The sequence below is a fragment of the Zootoca vivipara genome, chromosome 4 (assembly GCF_965207765.1).
Source record: "Zootoca vivipara chromosome 4, rZooViv2.hap1.1, whole genome shotgun sequence".
In the NCBI taxonomy this organism is placed as follows: Eukaryota; Metazoa; Chordata; class Lepidosauria; order Squamata; family Lacertidae; genus Zootoca; species Zootoca vivipara.
Genome location: NC_142587.1, coordinates 72264919 through 72291954, shown reverse-complemented (window position 1 = coordinate 72291954; position 27036 = coordinate 72264919). Strand labels below are relative to the sequence as shown.

The 27036-nt window shown below is 41.1% G+C and overlaps 3 protein-coding genes and 1 long non-coding RNA gene across 6 annotated transcripts in view; 1 reads left to right on the top strand and 3 right to left on the bottom strand.

Annotated features, from left to right (window-relative positions):
• Positions 1 to 2693, bottom strand: part of LOC148685999 (uncharacterized) — a 42763-nt gene extending 40070 nt beyond the window's left edge. The window contains exon 1 of the long non-coding RNA XR_015949791.1: positions 2543 to 2693. This is a non-coding gene — a long non-coding RNA (uncharacterized LOC148685999). The remainder of the gene's footprint in view (positions 1 to 2542) is intronic.
• On the top strand, positions 2489 to 13183 carry RMP64 (ribonuclease MRP subunit p64). Its single transcript, XM_035115032.3, has 9 exons — positions 2489 to 2830; positions 4759 to 4913; positions 5669 to 5745; positions 6593 to 6724; positions 7463 to 7540; positions 8850 to 9211; positions 10373 to 10440; positions 11542 to 11798; positions 12676 to 13183. The coding sequence occupies exons 1-9, from the start codon at positions 2731 to 2733 to the stop codon at positions 13088 to 13090; spliced, it is 1644 nt and encodes a 547-aa protein (XP_034970923.3). The 5' UTR covers positions 2489 to 2730; the 3' UTR covers positions 13091 to 13183.
• LOC118084913 (transcription initiation factor TFIID subunit 13) lies at positions 9213 to 17726 on the bottom strand. Of its 3 annotated transcripts, XM_035115036.3 has the most exons (5): positions 17655 to 17726; positions 17338 to 17416; positions 15554 to 15651; positions 14998 to 15206; positions 9213 to 10062 (listed from the first exon to the last, which is right to left on the bottom strand). In XM_035115036.3, the coding sequence occupies exons 1-4, from the start codon at positions 17679 to 17681 to the stop codon at positions 15036 to 15038; spliced, it is 375 nt and encodes a 124-aa protein (XP_034970927.1). In that variant the 5' UTR covers positions 17682 to 17726; the 3' UTR covers positions 9213 to 10062; positions 14998 to 15035. The 3 variants fall into 3 exon arrangements, with proteins under 3 accessions (XP_034970927.1, XP_088524910.1, XP_034970926.1); XM_088668784.1 differs by lacking the exon at positions 14998 to 15206; XM_035115035.3 differs by lacking the exon at positions 9213 to 10062 and having other exon boundaries at positions 14228 to 15206.
• A 2312-nt stretch (positions 17727 to 20038) lies between these two features.
• On the bottom strand, positions 20039 to 26708 carry GTPBP8 (GTP binding protein 8). Its single transcript, XM_035115038.3, has 7 exons — positions 26582 to 26708; positions 24946 to 25375; positions 23121 to 23219; positions 22450 to 22580; positions 21679 to 21778; positions 20357 to 20475; positions 20039 to 20254 (listed from the first exon to the last, which is right to left on the bottom strand). The coding sequence occupies exons 2-7, from the start codon at positions 25279 to 25281 to the stop codon at positions 20176 to 20178; spliced, it is 864 nt and encodes a 287-aa protein (XP_034970929.1). The 5' UTR covers positions 25282 to 25375; positions 26582 to 26708; the 3' UTR covers positions 20039 to 20175.
• Positions 26709 to 27036: the final 328 nt, after the last annotated feature.

Here is a 27036-nt window from a genome sequence, read left to right as displayed (position 1 = left end):
CTTAGATATATGTTCATATACAAATGAAGCTTACGGCATTGTACCTGGAGGAGCTATCACCATTATTAGTTATTAAATTTATATACTGCCCTTCATCTGAAGATCACAGGGTGGTTTACAGTATAAAACATAAAATACATAGCCTATTGAAAAGGCCATTCATTTGCAATTAACTTTGCTCTAACTTTTGTTTTAGCAGGGTTTCAAATAGATTTTTGTTGTGCAAGTTTGCATTTCTCATTTTAGTATTGCAAAGGGAAAAGAATAAACCAAGCTAAAATAGACCATATTATCACAATATTAACTCATTACAAAAATGAGTGTGTATCTGAAGAAGTGTGCATGCACACGAAAGCTCATACCAAAATATAAACTTAGTTGGTCTTTAAGGTGCTACTGAAGGAATTTTTTTATTTTGCTTCGACTCAGACCAACACGGCTACCTACCTGTAACTCATTACAAAAAGTTACCTATAGTCCTTAGTCACAGAATCAGAGTACTGTATATTCCTGCGTATAAGACTACTTTTTAACCCATGAAAATCTTCTCAAAAGTCAGGGGGTCGTCTTATACAGCGGGTTGTATTTCTTATATTGTGAGTATATACCAAACTCTATATTTTAACTGGAAAAGTTGGGGGTCGTCTTATATGCCCAGTCGTCTTATACGCCGGAATATACGGGTAAGTTTGCAACAATTTCCAATTATTCAGTTTTGCATTCCATCTTTCCCCTTAAACTTTCTTTTGTTTTCTTTTTAAGAATAACAACTCAACTAAATATTCAGAAATCCAATTAAGCTTGATAGGATTTACTTCCAGACAAAACAGGTTAAAGCTATACAATGATAGTACCATAGGCATTATGAAAATAGAAACTCATTTGTAAACCTGACAGTGTAACCGAAACAATTTTTATCTTAATTCTTACCAAAGTTACTCTGTAAAGTGAAGGAAACAGTACCATCAAAATGGATGTAGACATTATCAACATCTAAGATTATCATTCTTAATGCGGAATCCAATCCATGAGCCATCATCTGTTTCATTTTATAACAACACTGGAAACAGATAGCCCATGCTTGTTCCACACTTAAAGGCTGCTCATAATATCTCCTAACTTCAGCTAATAAGACCTTAGTGAAATATTTTCTATATACCATTACATTTAGTGGTTTTCTCTCATTAAAAAAACAACCCAGCAGCTTATGCTTTATAGCTAAAGAAGAAATGCTATCCTCAGAGCTCTTTTATGAGCTCATAATACAACACCTTCAGGTGTGGCTTTTTTGGAGAAAATGGAGCTATCCTTAAAGATAAAGTAACTGGCTGATCTCATATATTTAACCAAACTTTAATTTAAAGTCAAAGTCATGTATTGGTTATTGCACCAATTCCTTATTATATTGGTCTGGACAGAAATCTATCTGTATTATTGTCAATATATTGGCTAAATCATATTAAATATATTGGCTAAATCATATTAAAATTAGATCTTAGTGAAGCAGGCCAAGATCTTTGCTTCTCCTACAGAGCACCAAGAAATTTATAGTGTGTCAATGATTTTATGAGCGCCCAGCTTATAAAAATACATTCTTGAAAGTAATCAGTTTTCATCTTGATGTGATGGTATAACTGAAGTCAATACGTGAACACACATGTGAAACTTGCCTGCACTAATCAGTATTAGTTGGTACTGCACATATACTGGTATTTTAAACTATTGCGGCCTGCAAGTTTTTTCAGGATCAGTTTGTATAAATTTGATTTGGGCAGCAGAAGCCAATGTATCAGCTCAAGTGTACGGCAAATATATTTTTGGGAGAAACAAACTGCCTCAAACTAACTCAGCCTTTAGTTACTTTGATGCAGCCTGTTCTTAGATCACAAACATGGTGAATTGTTTGCTAATAGAGGGATCTGTGCTTTTATACTGTTATGGGTTATGAAAACTTGACTTCCGTTTTACAGATAGGTCACCATTGTTTTACTTGACAAATGTGATGAGGGATCAGAGATATAACAAAAAGCATGTGGAAAACAACCTTCTGGAGTCTCTCATCTGCCTTGGCAATGTGACACTCATCAGGCAAAGCCTAGCAAGAAGTGGAGAAAAGGCGGGACCTGAATGTAAAAAAACCCCAAATATTAAAAACTGCCTGCATCTTTCACTCAAGCCTAACGACGAGAGGGATATGCCCTACATTTAAAGCACATTTCTCTCCCCCGCAATGAATCATGGGAACTATCGGTTTTTTCCTCACGGAGCTACATTTCCCAGATTCCTTACCAAACTACAATTCCCAGAATTTTCGGGGTTTATACAGCCTCTGGCTAAGGCGGTGCTGCTTAAGGCCCTTTTACGAACAAAAGAAAAGCTCTGCTCGATCAGATTAAAGGCGCATCTGGTTCAGCATCCTGCTCTTTAACCAAATGCCTAAAACCTGATGGCCTGCTTTCGGGTCTCTCATAGGCTGGCCACGGGTGCTGGATGAGGGGGAACGTGTGAATCAGTCGACGCGTGTCGACGCCTGCAGCCTTACAAGCGCCCTCTGTCCTCTTCCTGGTCACCAAACAGCTCCTGTCTTCGCAAACCACCCGCCGGGCAAAGCCTCACGGTTGGCGCGCTTTTCCCGGCGCGCCTCCCCCCGCTCAGCCACGACCTTGCAAATAGCTTTGCCTCGCCGCCTGCCTGGGATTTGGTTTAGTCCAGCTCCACCTCCCGGACAAGATGGCGGCGCCCAGAGCGAGCGAGGCGGTGTGGAATCGCTTGGAGGTGCCGTGGCCCGCGTGCAGCGCGACGGTCGCCGTGGCGGCGCAGCACTCGTCAGGTGAGGCGGGGGGGGGGGCGGCGGACCTACTTATGCTCAGAGAATGTGGTTCTTCTCGGTAGAGCTTAGCTCGCATGAAAGTGTGCCCCTTTTTGGTTTCAATAGGTGGAAGTTAAACACGTGCCTTGCTCACCTCTTTTTAAAAAGCATAGCTTTGGCTGAATTTTGCTTCTTGGGGGTCTTTTGTTTCAATCATTCCAGTGAGAGGAAGATCAAATTAGTTAACATCCATTAGTTCACATTCGTGGGTTTTGTTTTGTTTTTGGTAGTGACAGGGTCCTTGCATGCTCCAATTGCACACATGGGGTAAAGATTAAGGTGCAGTCCTGTGCTTAACTGAAGTCAGTGCTTTCCCGTTGAGTTGAATAGGCTCGTGGAAATTAATAATTGAATTGTAGAGTTGAAAGGTACCACGAGGGTCATCTAGTCCAACCCCATGCAATGCAGGACTCTCTTGACCAGCATGGGGCTCGAACTCAGGACCCTAGGAGTCTCATGCTTTAAGGGCTGAGCTATCAACCTAAGTTGATCCTAATAGATCAGGATTGGAAACTCAATTTACGGTCCTATTCCACTTCCTCAGAAGCAAATTCTGCTATACTAGGACCTTCTTTTTGAGTAAACATGCATAGGATTAAGCTAAAAGTTACCTCTTTCCTGCTTTTTGCCATGTCTGGTATGTTGTTAAAAGTGGGTATGCTATTACACAAGTTATGCATGGATATGTGGGGAGGAGAGTTCTGTCTTTTGTTCTACTGTAATTTGAGGAAACATGATACAGAAACTTAAATGGTGAAAGTGAGTTGATAGCACAAGTAACCTGGATAATGGTGGTGTGGTGTGGTGGTTAGAGTGCTGTAGGACCTGGGAGACTAGGATACAAATGGCCACTCAGGTATAAAGCTCACTGGGTGACCTTGGGCCTGTCATTCTCTCTTAGGTTAACCTAGTTCACAGGGTTGTTGTGAGGATGAAATGGGTAGAAGTGTGTATTCCACATTGAGCTGCTTAGATATCAATGCAATACAGTACTTAGATATCAATGCAATACAGTACTACTTTTGAATAAACTCCAGAAACTGCATGGTTGGCTTCATTACCCCCAATAAAGAACCACAACCTCTGGACACTAGTTTTTCAGTGAGGTTTCACAATTGGAGTGCAAGCAGTTGAAATACTGTAACTCCTTCCTGCTATGCTGTCTTCACAAGGCTCATGATAGGAGGCCCATTGGTTTTGTGGGCCTAGGGTGTTGATGACAATTTCAGAGACTGGGATGGTGGTCTGTGCAGAATAATAATAATAATTTTATTATTTATACCATTAAATTATTATTTATAGCATCTTGCAGTGATGTACAACAGAGTTGCTAATTGGACTTTAAGTTCTGTAAATTGATTCGAGTAAAAATAGTGCTTGAAACTGATGTATTAATTTCCATGCTCAAATCGGCAAAGGGGAAAATATTTGTTGTTGTTCTTTAGTCGTTTAGTCGTGTCCGACTCTTCGTGACCCCATGGACCATAGCACGCCAGGCACTCCTGTCTTCCACTGCCTCCCGCAGTTTGGTCAGACTCATGTTGGTGGCTTCAAGAACACTGTCCAACCATCTCGTCCTCTGTCGTCCCCTTCTCCTTGTGCCCTTCATCTTTCCCAACATCAGGGTCTTTTACAGGGAGTCTTCTCTTCTCATGAGGTGGCCAAAGTATTGGAGCCTCAGCTTCAGGATCTGTCCTTCCATGAGCACTCAGGGCTGATTTCCTTCAGAATGGATAGGTTTGATCTTCTTGCAGTCCATGGGACTCTCAAGATTCTCCTCCAGCATATGCACTTGCTAGAGCTAAGTTAGCAATCTCTTGGGAGTTCTGAACGGTTTAGGACTTTAAAGTACACAGTTTCATATATACATATTTGTTTGCCTTTTCCAGTGAAAAGCCTTTCCGCTGTTCTGAAGGGGTGTCATGCTGTGGACGTCCTTCTGAAAGACAAAGCCATGGTTGCAGAACAGACCCTGCTGCATTCAATCATGTATAGTTTTCACTATCAGTTGAGTCACCATAGGTCATTTCGGTCCCTCAAGCAGGTAAGGTTGGGAGTTGTCCGGAAATATATTTAGACTGGGGGTGCTTAAGGAATTATTTGGAATGCAGTCGTCCATAGAAATCCACTGCTTCCATTTTGTATGTGGTGGTCTGATGGCTGTTTTATATTTTGTCTTTTTGTGTGTGTGTGTGTGTCCGTGTCCCCAAAAATTATTATAAAAAGGGGTAACAGCTGTGTTTGCTGCTGCACTCATTGAAAATGGGGCTGTAATAATAATAATAATAATAATAATAATAATAATAATACCTTTATTGTCATTGTACAACCTGTGTACAATGAAATTAAACGAGCCTCCCTCCCTGCCAACCCAAATACTCAATATCATTCCACTCTATGTGCTTATCGAACAACACACCACACATGTTATTTTTCGTTTAACAGCCCACAAATAGAAGCTGTTTTTTAGCTTGTTTGTACAGCTGGTTATACTTCTATATCTCCTGCCCGAGGGTAAAAGATAAAATAGGTGATGGCCAGGATGTGAGTCATCCCTGAGAACTTTTCTCATAAATGCCTCCTGGAGCAATATAGTTTTATTAATGTGCCATTACTCGCAAGGAGACTGTACATGCAGTTCCATGTTCCCAGTTCTTTTACTGTACCTCATAAAAAGCCTTTTCCATAGTTTAATTCAAGGAGAATACACATGCTATGACAGATTGTTCTTCATATAATTCTACATGCTTACTACCATGAATCAAGTCAAAATTTCTTCTTTCCCTCTTTCCCTTTCAGGTAGAACAGTGCTTGAAGCGTTTAAACAGAATGAATCTGAAGAAGCCAATTCAATACCTTATTCTTCTGGGCCCCACGTAAGTGGCATAAGCCAGAACATCTCACTTCTCTAGTTTAGATTTACTTGGTTATTCAGGAAAGTACGTCAGCATATTTTAAACCTGCTGGAAACTATGGGATTCAAACCAGCTGAAATTCAAACACTTATTGGGCAACAGAGTGTCTTGTTGGATCAATCTATGCTAGTGGAAAACAGTAGAAGCTTTGAATCTAGTCTGAACTTTTCAATATAGAATGAACAGATCTTTGTAATTCAAAAACTTGTATTAATTGAAGTCAGTCCAACAGAAGGTACCATGCCTTGCCTTGTCCTTTTTATGTAACCAACAGCACAGTCATAACCAAAAAAGTAAGTCCTAGTTCAAAAGAAAGTCCTAGTGAATTCAATGAGACCTACTCCCAACACAATATATCAAGCCCAGCACAAGATATCAAGTTGCAAGATTATAGAAGCAGCTCATGGCAAAGCATTCTGCTTGTAAACCAGTTAGTATAGGATTCTGTGAGGCAGGGGTCGGCAAGGTTTACCTCGCCTGGGCTGGTTCACTCCAATGGAGATCCCTCCGTGGGCTGGAGCATGAGCACGCGTGCCCACAATTTCTGGCATCTGCACAGACGCGATTTCCGGTGCCGCGGTAGCGAGGCTCTGTGCTGGTTTAGCACAGCACACAGGGACTCCCCAGTTGGGTGGCCCGGTTCGGGGGCGGCTTGTGGGCTGGTTAAACGACCCCCGTGGGCCGCTTGTGGCCCATGGGTCTTAGGCTGCCGACCCCTGCTGTGAGGCCTAGACATACCAGCATTAAATATTGCGGGGTGCCAACACTTAACCACACAATCTTCTTCTTGTCTCTTTATTTTCAATAGAAACCAGAAACCAGAAAATCCAGAAGAGGCCTTGATTCCCAGTCAACCTGTGATAGAAGTGATATTAGTCAAGATCTTGGGTGGGTGCAAGCTGTTGCTGCGTCTGCTTGAATGTTGTTGCACAGCTTTTCTGTATCCTTCTGAAACAGTTTGGAATCTAATTTGGAGGTTCTTGCAATTTCATTTAGTGGTGCAGAATGTCACAGGATATACCACAGATTTGTTAGGGAAAACAGATTTGACGACATTTCATTTGCTTCTGTTAAGAAGTCATTTTGTTATGTATTTTGTGGTGAAGCAGTCCTTTGTGATTCATCTTCAGCATGTTGGTAGAGCACAAGACTCTAAATCTCAGGGTTGTAGGTTTGAGACCCACACTGGGCAAAAGATTTCTGCATTGCAGAGGGTTGGACTAGATCAGGCATAGGCAACCTCGGCCCTCCAGATGTTTTGAGACTACAATTCTCATCATCCCTGACCACTAGCCCTGTTAGCTAGGGATGATGGGAGTTGTAGTCCCAAAACATCTGGAGGGCCGAGGTTGCCTATGCCTGAACTAGGTCATGCTCCCTTACAACTCTACAATTCTATGATTGATTTTATTGATTTTTTTTATTGAGTATATGCCTCCAAAGCAGCATATAATCCTCAGTTTTTTTAAAAAAATCTTAAGGCTCACTACTCACTGAGTTCCACTGTGTGTTCATGCATAAAGTGTTCAATAAGTTCAGTCCTAAGTATATTTGATTGAAAGGAACATGCAGGAATATGTGTGTAGGATTGAAAGTGTGTGTAATTTGGGTTTCTAGCCTCTTTTGTTAGCTGTCCAACCTTAGTTGTTATCCAACCTTAATCAATTTTGCTCATCAGTTTGTCCCTTAAGCATCTGTGTTTGCAAGAGTACATATTGTTGAATACTGTGGTTTTGGGGTTGCTGAGCCGATTATGGTATGTATACCTGTAAAACATTTTAATTCTTTCACTTCCGCTTGTTCACTTCAATGTTTTTAGCAGAGCATTGTCCCTGCTAACACCAGCAGTGCACACCCTTCCCATTACTTCCCTATTGCATATGGAAGGACCTAGAACAGATGTACAATTTCTGTAGTACTAACAACACTTCAGTAATGATTGCGAAGGTGTGTGTATGGGGAATCCAACTGGAAGACCAATTGTATATTGAGGAGGTACCGTAGTGATTCTAACATGGTTACCCTTCCTGCCTCTGTTCCTTCCCCCTCCCTGGCAGCTGTTAAGTTTTTGAAGGTGTGAGAACCTTCTCTGGTGTCCTAATCAGTTGGGAGGTGGTGAAGCCCCCCCCCCCCAAAAAAACAGCTGCCTTAACTAGTTAGGGAGGTTAGTGCTGGGGACCTTCTTTAATGTTGGAAATTTGTTACTGGAAAGTGAGGCATTGGGAGGAGGTGGCTATAAAAGCAGATGGTTTGGGCAGAGTTATTTAGAAGCTTGTGCACGGACTGATCGGCCACAGGGCCATGCAATCTAAGGCTACCTGGGGGAGTCACTTTGCCACTTCTTGAAGGCTTCCAAGTACCAGATAGAAGTGCATGCCTGCTATGTATATATTGCTTGCTGTTTAGGAACCAAATCTTCCTCTCCTCACCCACTCGTGTTTTGTACTGCTTCTGAATGTATTTTAAAAGAACCACCTTGCATTTGGCAAAACAGTGTGTTCCCGTTAACTGACCTGACCAGCTTTCTTCTAAACAAGTAAAATTTTCCAGAGCAAATATAATCCAATAATACTAGGGTTGTGGGGTTGAAATGGGAGAAGCAGCATTTTGCTTGTAAACCATTGATAAAGCAAACAGTGTAGTATCTGTGACCTCAAACATTTCCCTGGTTCCTCTGTCCACCTCTGCCTTTGATTAGGTTAAGGTAGATTCCTCCTTGCAGTGCATAGGGCTGGTGGCAAGTGCTACACATACCCTGAAACAAGGCAGAGGCACTGCCCTTAGGTTTACACATTGAAAGAGAAACTAAGGAAGGAGGTAAAACAAATGGTAGACGAGGGAGTACAGTTTGATAAAGAGCAAACAGGCAACGTAAGTGGTATTTAAATCGAAGCAGGGGCAGGTTAATGGTCTTTTCCATGGTGGCGGAGGTGCAGCTAACGGGGGTCATTTAGTCCTTAGACTGCTGTCCATTTCGTTGAAGGGAATTTACACAAATTCCAGATGTGGAAAGCAGGTGCTGTGTAACGGATATAAGTGTTTTCATCTCATCATCTTTGCCATAGGATCATTTATAGAGGTGTGTTAAAAAGCCTCACTTCTCTATATATCAGGCTATTTGAATTGCTTCGGGAAGTTTCAGAGACTCATCCAAGGCCTTACATTAAAGGATTTGACTTTCCTTCTGATATATATGAATTTCTGGGGACCACTTATTCAGAGATTGAAAAGAAAATGTCCAACAAAACATTTGTAATGAAAAAGGCTGGACCTGGATGGATGACTAGACTTTTCCCAGGAAGCAAAGCTGTATCTCAGTCTCACGCTTTGAGTGCAGCTGTGCCTACAAAAGTAAGAAAGAAGGTTATGAACGCTCAGAAGACCATTGATATTGGGAAGCCAATTCTGATAAAAAGAACTAACCAAGGTAAGAGACAATGGTCTCCTTATTTATTTATTTATATTTATTTCACAACATTTAATACACTGCTTGCTTTTAATAAAACTTCCATGCGGTTGACAAAAAAGAGAGAAAACATTATTGGTTAAAAATTAAAAACTTTTTTTAATGTTTAAAATCAACAATATGCTAAAACAAGATTAAAACACATGACAGCTTCTACATGTCTGGATTGGATTGCCTAAAGAAAATCATTTTTAGTCAGGTGCCAAAAGAAGTACAGTGAAGGTTTCTGATGACAATAGACAGGATTTCCGAAGTGTGTGTTGCTACACTAAGAGTTTGATTTCTTATGAGTATGGAATGAGTACTGTATTATGTGGGCATCTTGGTCAGGTGCTGCTGAGCAACAAGGTGGCCAGTGAGGGAGAGATGAAGGATGGGAAGCCAAGTTGGTCTCATTGGGGATTGGCCATCCTCATGTCTGTAGTATAGCACAATATGCAACTTACTGTGCTCTAAAACTTGCATTGAGTTGCATGGGAGGTGTCTTCTTAATTTGTTGTTACAAATTACCCACACTTCATCTTAATTAAGATTAAAACACATTATTACACAATATTAAAAAGTTTAAAACAACTTAAAATTACAGAAATAAGGGGAGTCCTTAAAAATATGCATCTCAAGTGTCAAAGGTAGCAGGGTAAAGAGGTGCATCTTCAGCATCATCCGAAAGCTGTATAATGAAGGCACCAGACACACCTCTGGGAAGAAAGTTCCACAAATTCCCTCTCCTGGGCTGCCCTCTCCCCTGAGCTTCTGAGGGTGGTGGAACAACCAAGAGGGCACCTTCTGCTGATCTTAGCAGCCAAGCGGGTCTGTAAGGAAGGTATTCAGTGCCTAAGTCATTTAGCGCTTTAAACAGTAACATTTTGGCCTGGAAATGAACTGGCAACCAGTCCGTTGTGCTGATTGCATGGGCCTCATGCCCCAAGATGCTCTGGAAATAGCTGACGACTGTATTGTGGAAGACCTCTGATATTCCCTAGACTTAACCTCAGTAAAATGCTTAGAATATAAATTAAGATCCACTGATTGAAGAATAATTTTGTTACGAATAACTCTGCTTAGGATCATAGCCAAGCTCTTTTTTCTGTTATGACATGGCAGCTGTGCCCTTTCTTTCAGATCTTGGGAAGGAGTTTGCGTTTGATGTCAAGAGCTTATGCAGGTTCCCTAACCCTGCACCACGGGAGGTTTGTTTTTTTCATTCTGTGTTTGTCTGTCTTTAATATACTATGTTTCTGTGTGCTCATTTTTTTCTCTTCTGGGCAGAAAATATTACTGTGCGACTTTCTGCCATGCTTCAAGAGGTGCACCTTTCAACATAGGTCCTTGATGGTTGGGTACACTTGTCTATAAATGTAGCTTTTACATGGTGCACTTGTGGATCTGGATTGTACAGTGCTGTAAATATATACAGTACAGTGCAAAAGTATATGCAAGGTAATTGATTGTTTTGGAATTTGCCATGAATATGTATAATTTAATTTGTCCACCTCTTTTGAAGATGGGAGGAACTAACACAGTGATGCTATGCAAGCTTAATGAAAGCCAGTTGCACTGAAAGCTTTAGAACTTCAGCGGCTAGAATCTGAATAATTTCTCTGGGAAGGGTCATGGCTCAGTAGCTGACCATATTCTTGTAGTTGACCAGAAGTTCCAAGATTTCTCACAGCCTCACTATTAATGATATTTTAAATTTGAAAGATCTCTGCCTGGAGCCTAGCTGATTTTTTAAAAAAAATAAAATTAACTTTATTAGATTAAAATGCATATACAAAATAAAAACACATAAACAAAATAAAACATTAAACGACACAACACTAACAAAACACTAACAAAACTCTAATGGCAAATAAAAGTAATTAACCAAATAGCTAAATAGCTAAATAATAATTCAGCCTAGATGAATTGTTGCTCATCAAAATAGAAAACACTGTACCAGTATCATATGTCCAGTGAAGTTTAAAACAACGGCTTTAAACAGCAGATGCGCCAAGAAACAATTTTTGTTATGTATTGCAAGGAACCACTGTTCAAGAAACACAATTATAAAGGCCGTGTGAGCTTGCAAAGTAGCAAAACATTTGGGGGAGCGGGTATCCTGGTCAGCATGTAGGACAAAGATAACCATTGGCTTAAAAGAATATTTAACATTCATTTGCTTCTATATTCTTTCTAGACAGGTTCCTTCTAGTCAAGGATACAGTATGTAATCTTAGAAATATGAGTCTCTTCATTGAAGATACATTTTTTCTCCTTTACTAATGTCCTTCCATTTTATTTTATTTCAGAATACAAAAGTCACAGTGAGGTTTCCTGGGTCAAAAAAGAGAAGTACATTGGTTTCTTCTAAATCACTGAGGTCCCAGCATCTTAAATCTTTTGTCTCCAAATTTCAAGAAGCACACACCTTCAGAGAACTCTGTGACACACTCAGAACAACAGTTCTGTGGTGCAAAAGCAATAAACTTGGGCCAGAGGCTTTTTTCTTGGGAATGAAGCTTTTGAAAAGTAGGCGGTTACAGCATGTGGAAACACAGGGTTGCAGGTTTGTATAAATGGCAGTGCTGGATTTCTGGGGTAGCAATTGCAGAAGACTATTCTGTGCTTACTATCTTCCTTCCCAGTTCATGAGAAGGCTGCCATAAATGGTGGGAAATGATATAAGGTGCAGATAACTGCAGGATAGATCACTGCCACAGCATCCTGTGATTTGGCACTGTTAGAAGCATAATGCAAAGTGTGCTATGTTGGTTTCCCCTAAACTACTTGCAGTCTATGCCTACCTAGAACTATTATTCTATTCAATGGGTTTTTATAAGAATATAATTTTATAAGAATATAAACCTTGGAATTGTGGCAGTGAAGGAAGGTATACTCGTGGTCTCCATCACTAGCTGTGAGACCAAGGTGGTGGGAAACCTTGACTCACAGGAGGAACATGCTTACTTTCCTCTTTACTTCCCATTCCTTTCTCCTTTTGTATTGGACCTATTGGATAGCCCCTGCCCACAGGCTCACAAACCTAAACTTTTAAAAGAATTATATACTTGTAAGTGCCTTACCTGTCCAACCTATGGACAGTAAATTTATTACTTAACAACATTCATAATGTGGTAGTTACTCTTCCTCAGTCTGATATTTAAAATAAAACCAAAGGGGCAAGTAGAAACATATTTTGGGGGCCATGGTGTCAGTCAAGACTGCAGTGTATTTTAGATTTTGATAATGGACAAAGCTGTTCCAGATGAGCAGACTAGCTTGTGCAAAAGATCCTTGGTTATGCAAAATAATCTACTTGTGCTGTAATGAAGAAAATCCCTCTTGTCAGCTTACTTGGCATTAAACTTTAGAGTGATTACTTTTGAGTAGGCACAGCAAAAATTTCACTGTTAAAGTTGCTAAAATTTATCTTTGCATTCCAGCTTGCAACGGAAACTTGGCTGCATTAAAGCTACTCTCTGTAAATATCTCACGCTTTCAAGCTGCAGAGTGAGACCCAGCCAAAGACTTAAAGCACATTCCCACCCACAAAGACAGATGAAATGCTCAAGGAAATCAAGATGTGTTTCAAGGAGTGCACCATCTTGCATTGTTCCCATACAAAGAGGCACTTCTATCCATTTTAAGGGCAGTAGATATCTTCCTCTTCCTCAGTGCTCTAGCTCCCTGTCTCCAGTTTGGGATGCTGACAACGGTGGTACTACCTACAGTGTTGAAAAGCAATCACATGGCCATCCTTCTGACCTTGTGGGGCTTGGAAGAAAGCCTTCCCATAAACAGAAAGCCACAGAAAATGAAGATGATATTGATGACATTTTTAAAGTAATTGGCCTATAGCATTATGTTCCATTAAACTAATTTAAACTGTTCACCGAGTTTGTGTTGAGAGACGATGGGCGTTACCTACTTAAACAGAATGCATCAAAAACATTTTTTCCTGATTTGAAGTTTTTTGCAAGCATTATCATTACATAAGGTTGACACTCTAATTGTTGTTAATACCGGTAGTGGCAGACTATTAAGCAAAACTAAGCTTTTGTATATAAGCAGCAGCATGCATTTAGCTGCTTTGCTACATTTTGTACATGGAGTGCACTCTCATTCCACAGGGTGAATGTCTAGTGAAAATGCAACACCTTTAGGGGAAAAAATTGTAGGGTCTTACAAACCCATCCAAAATAGTACAATGGTAGGACTGTGTACACACTTTGTAGCCAGAATGCTGACTGATGGGTGGGAAGCAGAATACCAGCGCAATAAGAAATGCACATGCAACCTGAGCAACATTGCACTGCAACATTTGCTTGCATCAGCTATTTCTCAGTCTTAGCACTCCTTAGAATATGCGGGGACAGAACTGAACCTGTACTGCCTAACTAAAAACACCAGCTACGTGCTATTAAACTCAAAGCAGGTAGAAGCAGACCAATCCTCAAAACTATTTGGTAACTAGAAACTGCTGTCAACTCAGCTTCTGCTCAGGTAGTTGTGTTTAGCTAATGCGGTGCATAGTTAAGTTTATATGTTTGTTTGTTTTTAAAGCAAAAGTGCTGGTGTTTGTGTTGGTGTGCCTGCTTACGACTACCCAAATGTGTCCAAAGGGGTAAACTCATGTTAACATAGTCCAGGGGTCAGCAAACTTTTTCAGCAGGGGGCCGGTCCACTGTCCCTCAGACCTTGTGGGGGGCCGGACTATATTTTTGGGGGGAAATGAACGAATTCCTATGCCCCACAAATAACCCAGAGATGTGTTTTAAATAAAAGGACACATTCTACTCATGTAAAAACATGCTGATTCCTGGACCGTCCGCGGGCCAGATTTAGAAGGCGATTGAGCCAGATATGGCCCCCGGGCCTTAGTTTGGGGACCCCTGACATAGTCAAAAGCTGAGGCAAGCCTATTGGCCCTTGATCCCCACTGATGTAGCTTCAAAAATTGTATTGATACCCTTTCAGAAAAGTACAGGAATCATCTTGGTTTCTCCCATTACAAGAAATGCATGGGTGAGAGTGTTTATTCATATTCATTAAGAATTCCAAATCACTAGTATTTACTGTGAAATAACATTTATGGGAAGCAATTCATAAATTGAATCAGTTATACAATGTGTATCTTAACTAAGCAACACAACAACAACCCTTAAAAAGCAAAATTGTTCCAGTTACAAAGTTTCCCTCTCTGAATTAACATTTACAAAACAATTCTTACACTAGTTTGTCTTCTAGTAGCGGCAATATCCAAACATGTTAGCACCTGTTATGGGCCATTCTCCCTCAGCTGAAAAAAAAGTACAGATACAGTGTTTCTTCCACTTACTCAGATAAACAAATAACACTGCCTATGATATATGCCTCAACTGCCAAACTGCAAGTAGCTCTGATCTCTTGACATAATTGCCTGTAGCTTTCACTCCTGTGTTTATAGAATGAGGCACCTCATTTTGGAGTAAGTTCCTGTGATGTGTACAACCAGCAAGATGGATATTTTTTCACAATGTTGGTATTAACTAACCTAGAGCTATGTACACGTTTTCCAATTTTCACAGAACCTAAAAGCCATTGTAGAATTGCCACTTAAGGTATATTTGGGAAAAGAAGGTAAATCACCCACCCACCCTCAAACTGCAGAGATTTGTTCCCATTAGTAAAGTACTACTGTAATTGTCCACACTGTCATGGGGAATGCAAGCACTTCACTTTGGTGAATCCTTGAGGACAACACAAGTCAGGAAAATGAAACGCACCATTCTGCACATACCACCCATCTGCATCACATGAGGCCTTAAGATCCATAGTTTGCTTCATCAAATGCCTTTCTGGCCCGTTTCAATTCTTCATTCATTGTTAGCAAGTCTTTCACACGAGCAAACTTCCGTGGGTCTTTACGGATCAGGAAGACAATATCTTCAACCTGTACTCGACCTTGCCGTCCAATTGACATTGCTTTGTGGGTCTATTGGTAGGAAAGAATTGATCAGTCGCATACATTCTAAGAGAGGTTCAGTACCTGTACCATGGATTTGACCATGTGTTCTTTTGAATGTTTGGATTTCTTCCCTTGCAGAAATCTGTATCATGAAATGAATTGTAGTAAACAGCACTAAAACACAGCGCTCATTATGATTGTAGCATTCTTCATTTATTCATTCATTTAAAGTGGGCCTTATATACATCTTCCCTTCAAGGCTCTGCTCTCTGGTTTTCAAGTAATACACAGTACCACCAAAAGCAAAGCTCATATCCCACAGCATCTGCTTCACCCAATTTGTAATCTCATACAAGCAAACAAGCAAGACCTACCATTTCTGTGATGAATTCTATAACCAAGTCTTCAAGAATATCCACTGACTCTGTGTAAGGATTCTGGTCATCTCCAAATCCATACATCATACATCTTACTGTAGAATGAACAAACGCCCACAGTGAGATGGAATGGAAGCACTCTAGAAAACTTAAGACCTATTCACTATGTTTCTCAATAAGTGTGACTCGGCACACACATATTCTTCCAAATTGTTCAAGCAAGCAGAAGCCTACATCTAAGTTTCTCAACTAATTTTTAAGATGCAAATATTCCCCACTTGGAAGTATAGGCTGGATGCTATAGGGCTCTTAAATCAAAACACTGTCACCCTGTTGATGGCACTATGCATACTTTTAAGGACAATGCCCAATAAGGTGGTTTTTGAATGGAACCTTGATGCCAAGAACTGCAGAAATTATGTGTAACTCCAGTGAAAAGCTGCATGTCCAATTATTGATCCCAAATGAACAATACTAGTCAACAGATCTCTATTCTGTTCTGGTTATATTTAATAAAGCTTAGACTGTTTTGCCAAGTATGCTTCAATGCAACTGGATACTGTCCAATTAGTAGTTGTGTGAATACTGCATTACTGCAGAAAAATGATATTCCCTTGAAGGGAGTCTTCAAGAAAATGGCATCTTTATGACATTTATTTAGAACCCGAATTGAGGGCATTCAGCACAAGGCCATTCTTCCCTTGGGAATGATAGGCTAATGCAGGGGTGTCCAAACTTTTTCAAAGAGGGCCAGATTTGATGAAGTGAACATGTGTGAGGGCCGACCAAAGGGCCGACCTTTTTTTAGGATTGAAGTGGTTGAGCTTTTATTAGGATTTTACCCCGGGAAATAAACTGCCACAGGGACCGGATTAAACCGACCGGCAGACCAGATTGGCCCCTGGAAGGGACTTTGGACATGCCTGGGCTAATGTGTGCTTCTCTTAGCACGTTTTCCCCTTGCGTCCTGAGATCGAGTTTCTTCAAAGCCCATGACACCCATCAACTCCTGCCTGGAAACCAATGTCCCCACTGTGGAAGGACGTGTGGATCCAGAATTGGCCTCCACAGTCACTTACGGACCCATTGTTAAAATCATGTTTATGGAAGACAATCTTACTCGGCTACGAGTGATCACCAAAGAAGAAGAAGAAGAATAGAAATGTGTGCTTCCTAACAGCCACAGAAGAATGCAGCAACAAGGTCAACAAATACGGATGTATTCTAAATGCAGATGTAGCATTCTAAATCAAAATCTGAGGGAGAGTTTACACATACATATTAATCTCTAGAAAACATCAAGATCAAGTGTTGGAGCATGTATGCATGAAATAATAATTTCAGATTAAATACTTTTTATTCTACCTCACATAATTTCACACAATACATTTTAATGGAAATAGTTCACATATTCATCTATGAATCAAGTGGCATCAAATGGCATGCAAAAATGTGTGAATCAGCCCTTAGTCTCAAGCTGGGAATGACACGAGAGGGTTTCTACTTCTATTGATCCTCCAGTCCTTTCTGGAATTTAACAGTGATATCAATATTCAAAAGGTGGTTTATGGAGGTGAGAAAGGGGTCCTTTAGAAAGTTGGAAAATGTGAAGTGGTTAAACCTTATAATAGCATGAAACACAGGGAGCTGCCTTACACCAAAGTAAGATCTTTTAGCTCAGTATTATCTACACCAGGGGTGGGGAACCTGTGGCCCTTCAGTTGTTGGGAGTCTAAATCCCATCAGCCCCAGCCAGCATGATCAGTGGAGCCCCAACTTACATTCCTTGGAGAACAGCCTCTTCCTTTTCCCCTGTCCACCATCTGAGCCTCCTCCAGCCTCCTCAGTATCTTCTTCAAACTAAAGGGGGGGGGAAAGAAATCCCAAACAAGGATGCAAGAGAATTACAAACTAGGAGTAAACTAAGCTAGATTCCCATATTTGATTTAAGAGCTGAAAGAGCACGCAGCCCCGTGCCCGCTTCGTCCCCTCTTTCCCCGAAGCCAGCAAGCGCCTCCTCCAGCCGCTCATGGGAGACTAGAGCGGGAGAGGCTCTCCAAGCGCGGCCAAGACTCCCACCCCGACCTTCCCTACTCACAGGAGGGTCCTCTTCTTCGTCCGCCATGACGGCAGCAGCCACCTTCCCTTCCAGGCTTCCGCCGGTATAAGCAACTCTGCGTTGTTATTGGTCGCGTCAACGGGCACTCTTGAGCATGCTCTCTCGGAGCTAATGAAGCTGTAGACCTTGCCCTTTTCCAGTTCCTTCGTTCCGTAGCTCTGAGGAACGCGAAATGGGAGTTGGGGGGTGGGGTGGGATATTGTCTGGAAACAAAGCTGGCAGCACGCGTGCGCAGTCGGAGCGACTGAAGTCCCTCGCCCTCTTTGGAAATGGATTTGCCGTAATAACCCCATTCAAAGCGCATGGGGAGTTTGTTTCTGGGGCAAGATGGGCAGGGTATTGGATAAAGCTGAAACATATTAAACAACCAATTCCCGCCCTTTGTGAGTAGCAACGGACGGTGCAAACAAGGAGCCTCGTGGCACCTTAAAGATGGACAGGTTTGCAGCAGTACGTTTAGAGTCCACTTCATCAGTACGTTCAGTATTCAAACCGGATATGCTACAATAAATCTGCTAGTCCTTAATGTGCCACAAGACTGTTATTTGTGGTGTCTTTGTAACTTGTTTGCTTTCGAATATACAGTTTTGAGTAGGAAGGAATAAAAAAGGCAGTGATTGTGATATAAGTAAAAAAAAACTGCTCCTTTTCCCTTATGGGGTACCCAAGAGCCCATATACTGTAGAGTCCTTTTATAGGTTCTCTATCAGTAGGAGGAAAAAACAGAATATTGAGAAGCAAAGCAGCTGGTAAGCCTGATCTTTATTAACTGTTTCAACAGAGTGCTTACCCACACACAGGGGGGAGGACCCAGAGCCGTGCGTGCAAGCCCTTATATAGACATTTTAAATTGCCCGCCGTGGAGTCCAAGACCACCCCCAGAAACTGCACACATACATCACAGAAAAGGCGGTCTACAACAGAAATCCGAGTGCGTTGTTTAGCTCCTGTCTGGCAAGTTACCCGATTGCATTATCTGGGTTTTGGTCACTCTTTTGTTATTATAACTACTTGATTCCTGAATCTAGGTCACAGGCTCACACCCTGTTCATATCTTGAATGTTCCCTTAAGACAGGATTTGTGAGGAAAGAGACAATGGGGAGGTTTCCCACTTTGACCTTGCAGAGAAATATTTAAGGTCAATTTGTTCAGGACCTAATCTGTGGGGTTTCAGACATGTTGTTTATATATACAGTTATGATTTATTTATTTTTATAGGACCTTAAAATTCTTATAACGGATGGTCCTGAGGCATGTCTCCAATGCAACAGCAGCTCCTTACTGTTTTCATTCCAGGATGCTGCTTGCCAGCTAGCAGCCAACCCATGTGCATCAAGCATTTATTGACATCAGTTTGCTATAGTGTGAGAGAGATATGCGCTCAGACCTCAGTCTCTTATTAAGCTCAAGCAGAGGGAATGGTGCCTTGCCCCACTACTGGGGCTAAATCAGCATAGCAAAAGTAAGGTGATTTATGTAAACATTTCTCACAAGTAACTGGGGAGCAGCCACTTTGCTTCTTAATTTTTTATGCAAATATTTATGCCACTTTGGGCTCATTTCCCTGCCTCCTGCATAATGATGTATCAAAATACTTGCTAATTGAGGGTAAGACTTCATGAAGGGGACACTAGTCCGGTCAATTTAAGATTATAATTCTAGTTACAGGTAGGTAGCCGTGTTGGTCTGAGTCGAAGCAAAATAAAAAAATTCCTTAAAGACCACCTAAGTTTTTATTTTGGTATGAGCTTTCGTGTGCATGCACACTTCTTCAGATACACTAGAAACAGAAGTGTCAGACCCTATATATATATATACAGAGGGTGGTGGGGGTGGGTGGGAATGGGTGATGGGCTGATGGGAGTGGTAAACCTGTAGATGGCTGTTAATGACTGCTGATGGCTGCAATTAGTCCTGGTGCACCTCAGCCCAGGACTAATTGCAGCCATCAGCAGCCATTAACAGCCATCTCAGCCCAGGACTAATTGCAGCCATCAGCAGCCATAAACTTAGTTGGTCTTTAAGGTGCTACTGAAGGAATTTTTTTTATTAAGATTATAATAAATCTGTGACTTAATTAAAATGCAGTGGCAGCTGGGCCATTTAATATGTGGCGAGATAAAGCCACATAAATGCTTGAACAGTGTTGGCGATCAACTGCAGAGTGGAACTTGCACTCAGTTGTGAGCTGATCCATGCCGGTTAGGATTCCATTATATGCTCTCATTAAGTTTCTCTATCTGGACTAAAGAGAAACACATATTGCTTCTAAGCGTAGACCTTTGGTGCTAAAGCTCTGGTTCAATCAGTCAAGAGTGAGAAAATATGTACACTGTGACATAATTAGCTGAAGCTGTATAAATAACTTAAATAGCATTTATTATACACAAATTATTCACAAAACTTGGGAAAAAGAGAAGTGTACAGAGCAATAAATCTTGTCTCTTTTATTGGAAGAATAGTGAAGACGAGTCATTAAGATTTGGGAATGAAGTATCATCAAGTGGATAGGGGAAGATTTCCAGTAACGTGTGCTATAAAGCATCTCAGCATATGGATTCCAAAGCAGTACAAAGAACTGTAGAAACAACAAGAAAATGTTATTTGATGAGAGTGGAGCATTTGCATTACATGTGCAGTTCTATTTCTGACTGGGTAAGAACCCCTTTTCAAGTTTTACCTGACAGGAAAGAGTTGAGGAAAGCACACTTGTGTCTTTTTGTTAACAAAGTCTTGAATCTCTATCACATTCCTTGTCATCCTTCCTTTTGATGCTTTGTCAATTTTAGTTAATACAATCTGCAAAAACAACAACACACACCCAATATTTTAAACATTGTAGAGCAACTCTTAAAGAAGTCTTGAATTCTTGGTAAAGTCTTTCAAATTTAGCTCTCAGCTTAGGTAAGTATGCTAACATTGTTGATGCATCTTTTTACTCTACAAAACAATTTTAAAGAACCCAAATTGTGTATTTTGTTCTCTTCCAACTTTTCCTCACTCCAGTTTTATACTTATGGAGACTTCTGTGCAAGGGGAAAAACCAGGTTTTCATATTTTCCTTAATAAAAAGAAAAGGATGAGGCTTAGTGGGAACGTTTTAAGAGTCAATGGATCAGACCAATAACTTAGTACTGTATATTTATTAATTTCAATATTTATAAGCCTTCTTTCAATTTCTAAATCTACAAGACAAATATATTTCATTTCTGAAGGTAAACAGAGATCTCCATATCTTGTTAATCTTCCAGTATAATGTTTTGGATTACTATTTTATGTTGGATCCAGAGGATCTATGTTAGGGCTAAGCAACCTGGTTAGGACTGAGGGCAAGGTTGGAAACCTTTATATTTTCAAATTCACAAACATAAAAGCTAAAACAGTATACAGTATTGAAATAAAAGCTAGGAATCTAGGATTCTAACAAATATCAATGCACACATAGTGAAACTTGGGGTGTTAATAGCATACCTTCAGTACACGATAAAGTTGCTTTAGTTTTTAATCACCTATGTTCATAATTCCTAAAAACCTTGCCCGTGTTATTATTTTTTCATCACAGGCTTTTAAAATCTCCTAGTCAAGTCTAATAGTTTCTACTTGCAAGTCATTTTTAAAACAATTATTCAACTGATAATAACAAACAAACAAACAAAAAGGACACTAATGTTAACTGGACAAAGGTATAACTTTGGCGGAATGGTGAATGACATCCATGTTTGTCCATGCACCTGCACTAATGACTTCCTCTTCCTTTCCTTCCTCCTAGAGCCTCCAAACATGCCTAAAACTTGAATTGGGGACCCTGATGAGCAGATTGGAGGAGTTTCACATGGGGCTACAGGAAAGAGGAAAAAAGAAGAGGAGCCCCATTTCACTTGCAAAAGTCTGCTTACATGGCAATGAATACTTCCTCATTTCTGCTACATGCCTTTTTAGTCCTGCTAGTTCAATATATTGACTGCTCACTGCCTTTATTTTTAAACAAAAATCACAACTCACAACGTATGGGATCCCAAATTCTTCCAACATTTCTATAGCAACTTTGTCCATTTCCTGAATTCCGACCAGGCCGTCCACTAATAAGAATGTCCGTTTCAGACTAGAAAATATAAAACCACAGCTCACAACTGTGCTTTGCAGCAATATATATTCTTTATCTGCAAATCCTAAATCTAGCCCAGGAAACCATTATACAGGCAACAATTTGGTCATCCTTTTCTACCTGCTGGGATGATACAGATGACCACACTATCGTTGGGTGAATGAGCTTATTCTGGGGCAGTTTGGTCATTTGTATGGACTCCAATACATCCTATGCTATAAAGCAGGCAATCAGTAGGCATCACAACAATTTTGGGTGACCTCTTTTTGCACAGGGTTTTGTGGAAACTTTTGCAAGTGCTTCCAATCAGCGGTGCATTTGGCCAAGCTGGAGGTTTACCTGCCCTACACCTGATGCATATAAAACAGCCTCATGGGCCAAATGGGAAGGCTCAGTGGGCCTGATTAGACGTGAAGGCCAGAGGTTCCCCACCACTGCTATAAAGAATGGTGCAAGACTATGTTAAAATAATATTTACAATTACTGTGACTGGCTCAAGTTTAAATAGACGCTGCATCTAAAAGCTATTTCACATGCCTTAGTTATTCTAAGACACTTCCCCATTTTGTTATAAAATGGGATGTTTTTAAAATAATATTGCTTAACCGAAATTATTTCCCCACATTCTGTGGAAAAGACTGAAGTGAAATTTCAAGCTGTTATCTTACTTTGCACGGTGATTTAAATAAGGCTCCACCATCTCTGCAAAATCTGTGGGTGATCTGTAACCATAGCCTGGCATATCCACCAAAGTAAATAAATTCCCCACTTTGAAGAAATGCAGTTTCTTAGTGTGGCCCTGGAGCGGAAAAAATGGGAGGGTTAGGGTTGTTTAGTTGTTTGTTTCAACTGTTCCAAAGGAAAACGGGGGTGGTTTCTCAGTTAAGATGATGAAATGTCCCTGTTCCTCATCTAGCCAGTCCCTGACATGAAAGCATATGTAAGTATCATCGGATGGCTGTGGAAGATTGCTGTTCATACAGGGTTTATAGCACAATTTCTCAACACCTGGTCATCCAACAAGGGAGTAGAGATCCAAGAGCATCTGGGACAGCAACCGCATTTCCGGTATAGAAATACTAATTTCAAACTCACTGTGCTAGGGGAGACATGAAAGCTCTGAGTACATACCCTTCTCGGTTCTCTCCTTCCAAACTGGATCTTTTCTACCAGTTACAAACAATGTCACAATATATGTCACAGAACAGATGGCTGTATCTGACTAGTCCATTTATTTCAATGGGTCTGCTCTGAGATGCAACCCAGGAAAGAGCCTGCTTTTAGTTGGGTTCAATTAAATTCCAAAGTCAATGTAATAAAATCTCTGAATGCTACTTACTGGATTTTTGGAAACTCTGACTTCAACATCAGGGGACAATGAAAACAGAGCCTTTATTAAGGAGGATTTTCCAACATTGCTTCTTCCTAAAAAGCAAACCTGTGGGAAGAAGTTACAGTTATTTCACATTTATCTTTCTCATCCAATGATGTGTATTAAAGCAAGGAGTCTTTATTCTCTCTGTTGTTACCCTGAGCACGCTGCACAGTTCAACAGACAGGCCCAGTTACACCAAATAATACATTTCTCCAGAGAATATGGATTTCTTGCTACAACTCAATTCTCTTTTGGATTAAATAACTCTCAAGATCTACGAAATGTGAGGACAACTAAAAGAAAAGAGACTATCTGTTCCTTCTGGAAAAGAGACCTTTCAAATATTACAGAATCCTCAGTTCTCCATGGACAAGATTTTAGCAGTCCCATTTAGGAGAATTAGAATGAGGAACGCATATTCAAACTATGCCACTTTGAAAGGTTTCTTGACTTTTCCAGAAGTTTACATCTACAAAGGAATAATGCGGGAGAGCAACCTGAAATTCTGCTGCTGAAATTATGAAAGTTGCATTTATTTGGCTTGTCAACTTTACAGACCAAGTTTAAACATGCTTACTTGAAAGGAAATGCCTGATGTCAACAGAATGTATTTCTTAATAAATACACTTAGGACTGCAGATTGTTCCTGAATTCTGAAACTAGCAGGACAATATTGAATATTAATTGATTTTGATGGTATTCACTTTCCCAAGTATGCTTAGGATTACTTAAACAGATATGATTTACATATATTTGGATGCACCTTTTATTCTGATGTGTTCTCCCCTCCCCCTTTTTTAAAATGGTACTTTTCCATTTCTTAGCACAGGTGCACTGGGGAAGCAGTGAGAGTAAATAAGATCAATGTATGTAATGCAAAAGGATGGGGACTAAAGGATGGACCTGGGGATTAAAAGGAAGAACAGGGCGCTGTATTGAGTGAAACTCCCTAATTGGAAGGCTGCTCAAATTCCCCCTAGCTTTAAGGCTAAATCCAAAAGCATGTAGCTCAAGAAACACTGGCACAGTCTACACCTGACCACAGCTTGTGCCCCTGAGTAGAGCTTTCTCTTCAGGTTTTCGGGGGGGGGGGGAGTGTGCATGCACACGAAAGCTCATACCTATGACAAACTTAGTTGGTCTCTAAGGTGCTATTGGAATGATTTTTTTATTTATTTTTTGTTTCAACTTTGTTTCAACTTTTATTATTTTTGTTTCAACTACGTCAGACCAACCTATCTGTCTTCAGGTTTTGTTACAGAAAAATCAGTGTCACACCCCATAGTCAAATTCAAATGGACTTAACTGTCCAGGGGTCATTTACCATTTTACCTTTTACAAAAACATCAACACCTCATTTAAAATATACTAATTCCCCACACATAGTGACCTAGCATGGCAGTTATCAGTTATATTTTGTTGGAAGCTGCCCAGTGTGGCTGGGGCAACCCAGTCAGATGGGCAGCATATATTATTATTATTATTATTATTATTATTATTAACATCATTGCCACTGCAAACTTGCTGGTTTGGGCAAACAGCTGCATGTACGAAATTCTCCATCATAAGGACCAGAAATTCTGCTTTAACAGCTGAATTCAAGGCCATATTCTGCAATCAAAGCAAAGTAGGTTTATACAACCCATAGCTTTAGCAACTCCCCTTCCTTTCTCCCCCACCCCACCCCATGACATTTCAAACAATTCAATTTATTCTTCTTTTCCCATAAGCACTCACATGGCAACTGGAGTTGCTCCTAAGGATAAAATTTGCATTTCATTGACCTCACCTCAGGCTGTGACAATTGTGGAGCGTGATCCATTCGGACAGCCGAAGTGAAATAATCAATGGGGTGCCACTGTGTTGAAATGAAAAATGCCTCTGCATCTTTGATTTCATTGTGGTTAGGATTGAAAATCTGGAAGGATGACGTGTCCACGCTAGAGGCCATGTATCTTGCCATTTCTTGGAGAGGGAACGCAACTCCAGTAAACTGTTTTTCATTTAATTGCAAGACTTCTGAAAACGAAGCATGCTTTATGGGGCTGCTTCTGGTTGCAAGATGTCTCCTCAGAAGGTAGCTAATTGTTAGAAGTCTTCTTGGTTTTGCTGTCTGGAGCACCATTGTGCCTGGATTTTCAGCAGCCACACAATCAACTCAGGCCCTTCATATTTTTAAAAAACAAAAACTTCTGTTGTGGGTTCTTGAGTTCTGACTGCTGTTTTAAAGAGAAATAAGAGGAGGATTTAAGTTATTGTAAAAAGGTAAAGGGACCCCTGACCATTAGATCCAGGCGCGGACGACTCTGGGGTTGCGGCGCTCATCTCGCTTTACTGGCCGAGGGAGCCGGCGTACAGCTTCCAGGTCATGTGGCCAGCATGACTAAGCCGCTTCTGGTGAACCAGAGCAGCACATGAAAACTGCGTTTACCTTTCCGCTGTAGCAGTACCTACGGTATTTATCTACTTGCACTATGACGTGCTTTCGAACTGCTAGGTTGGCAGGAGCTGGGACCGAGCAACGGGAGCTCATCCCGTTACAGGGATTGGAACTTCTGATCAGCAAGCCCTAGGCTCTGTGGTTTAACCCACAGCGCCACCTGCGTCCCACTAAGTTACTGTAGCAATTGCCAAAAACACCACCACCAACACAAACACAAATTCATCCCTCAGTGCATTAATCCACTGCTTTCTTTCAAGACTTTCAGCACAGGTGCCAGACAGAACATATACACATGGTGCAATCCTCCACATTTCTGCTCAAAACTAAAAATGCAGTCCTTTGCGTATGTGGTCAGAAGTAACTCCCTCCAAGTTCAGCTGCACTTATTCCCAGGTACATGGGACTATACCCTAAGAAGAAAATTATTATAGAAACAGGGCCAAGCACTGGAAAATTAAAGATTCCATATGCCCCCCCCCCGCCCCCCATCAAAAATCCACAAATTGGTGGGAGGCAACATTTTCATGGATGTCAATTAAAATATACATGTAAAGTTGACATGCATTTCAATATGTATTTTTATAATATATATTTTCAACTGCTGATTTTATTTATACTTGGGGTGGGGTGGGGTGGGGGGAGAGAAATAAGTCAGCGTGCTTTATAGCCATCTGCCATAGATGCTTTAGTTGTGATTCCTGCAATGCAAATACTCTTGGGGTCTTGGACTCTTGGGGTCCTTTCCAACTCTATGTACGGAGTACAAAATTCTGTTCATTTAATTAAAAAGGGGGGCTATTTCAAGCCAATGGAGGAAGTTGGCACCCACTCGCTCCAGTGGCGCATTTTCCAAAGTGCGTGCTCACCCGCCAACCCGACAGCAGCAGCCATAATGGGAAGCTGCGCCCGAAGACTCGCGCTTTTTTCTCCGCACGGGAGACTCTGACTACTTAAAGCCACAGCTGCTGACTCCCCCACTTACCTGGGTATCTAAGGCTAGCCCCACTGAATTCAGCAGGACTTACTTCCAAGCAGACATGCTTAGGGCTTGCAATGTACGCCAGCGAGAGCAGCGCATACGCCGTGGTCTTTCACCCGGAAGCCAGGACGATCGCTCCGCCTCCTTCCTGGTCTAAAGAACCGCGGATAGTTAAGTCACTTAAAGGGTAAGCTCCTATGAGTTGCTTTTAGGTCTCCCCTTCGTCTGCTGCTTGCAACGGGGCGGGGAGTTAGTGCACGGCTGCTTTGCAAGCGCGGCAACAAAGTCAAACGCTCAGCCTCAGGGCTGCTCCCTGCGCTGTGAGGAGTGATCACTGCGGACCAGATCGGCGATCGCAAGGCAATGCGGTCGCTGTGGCTTCAAACTCTTTTTTTAAATTTAAATAGCTCACCATTCCCACAGAGTCAGCTTTCAAACAACATGAATGCGTGCATTTG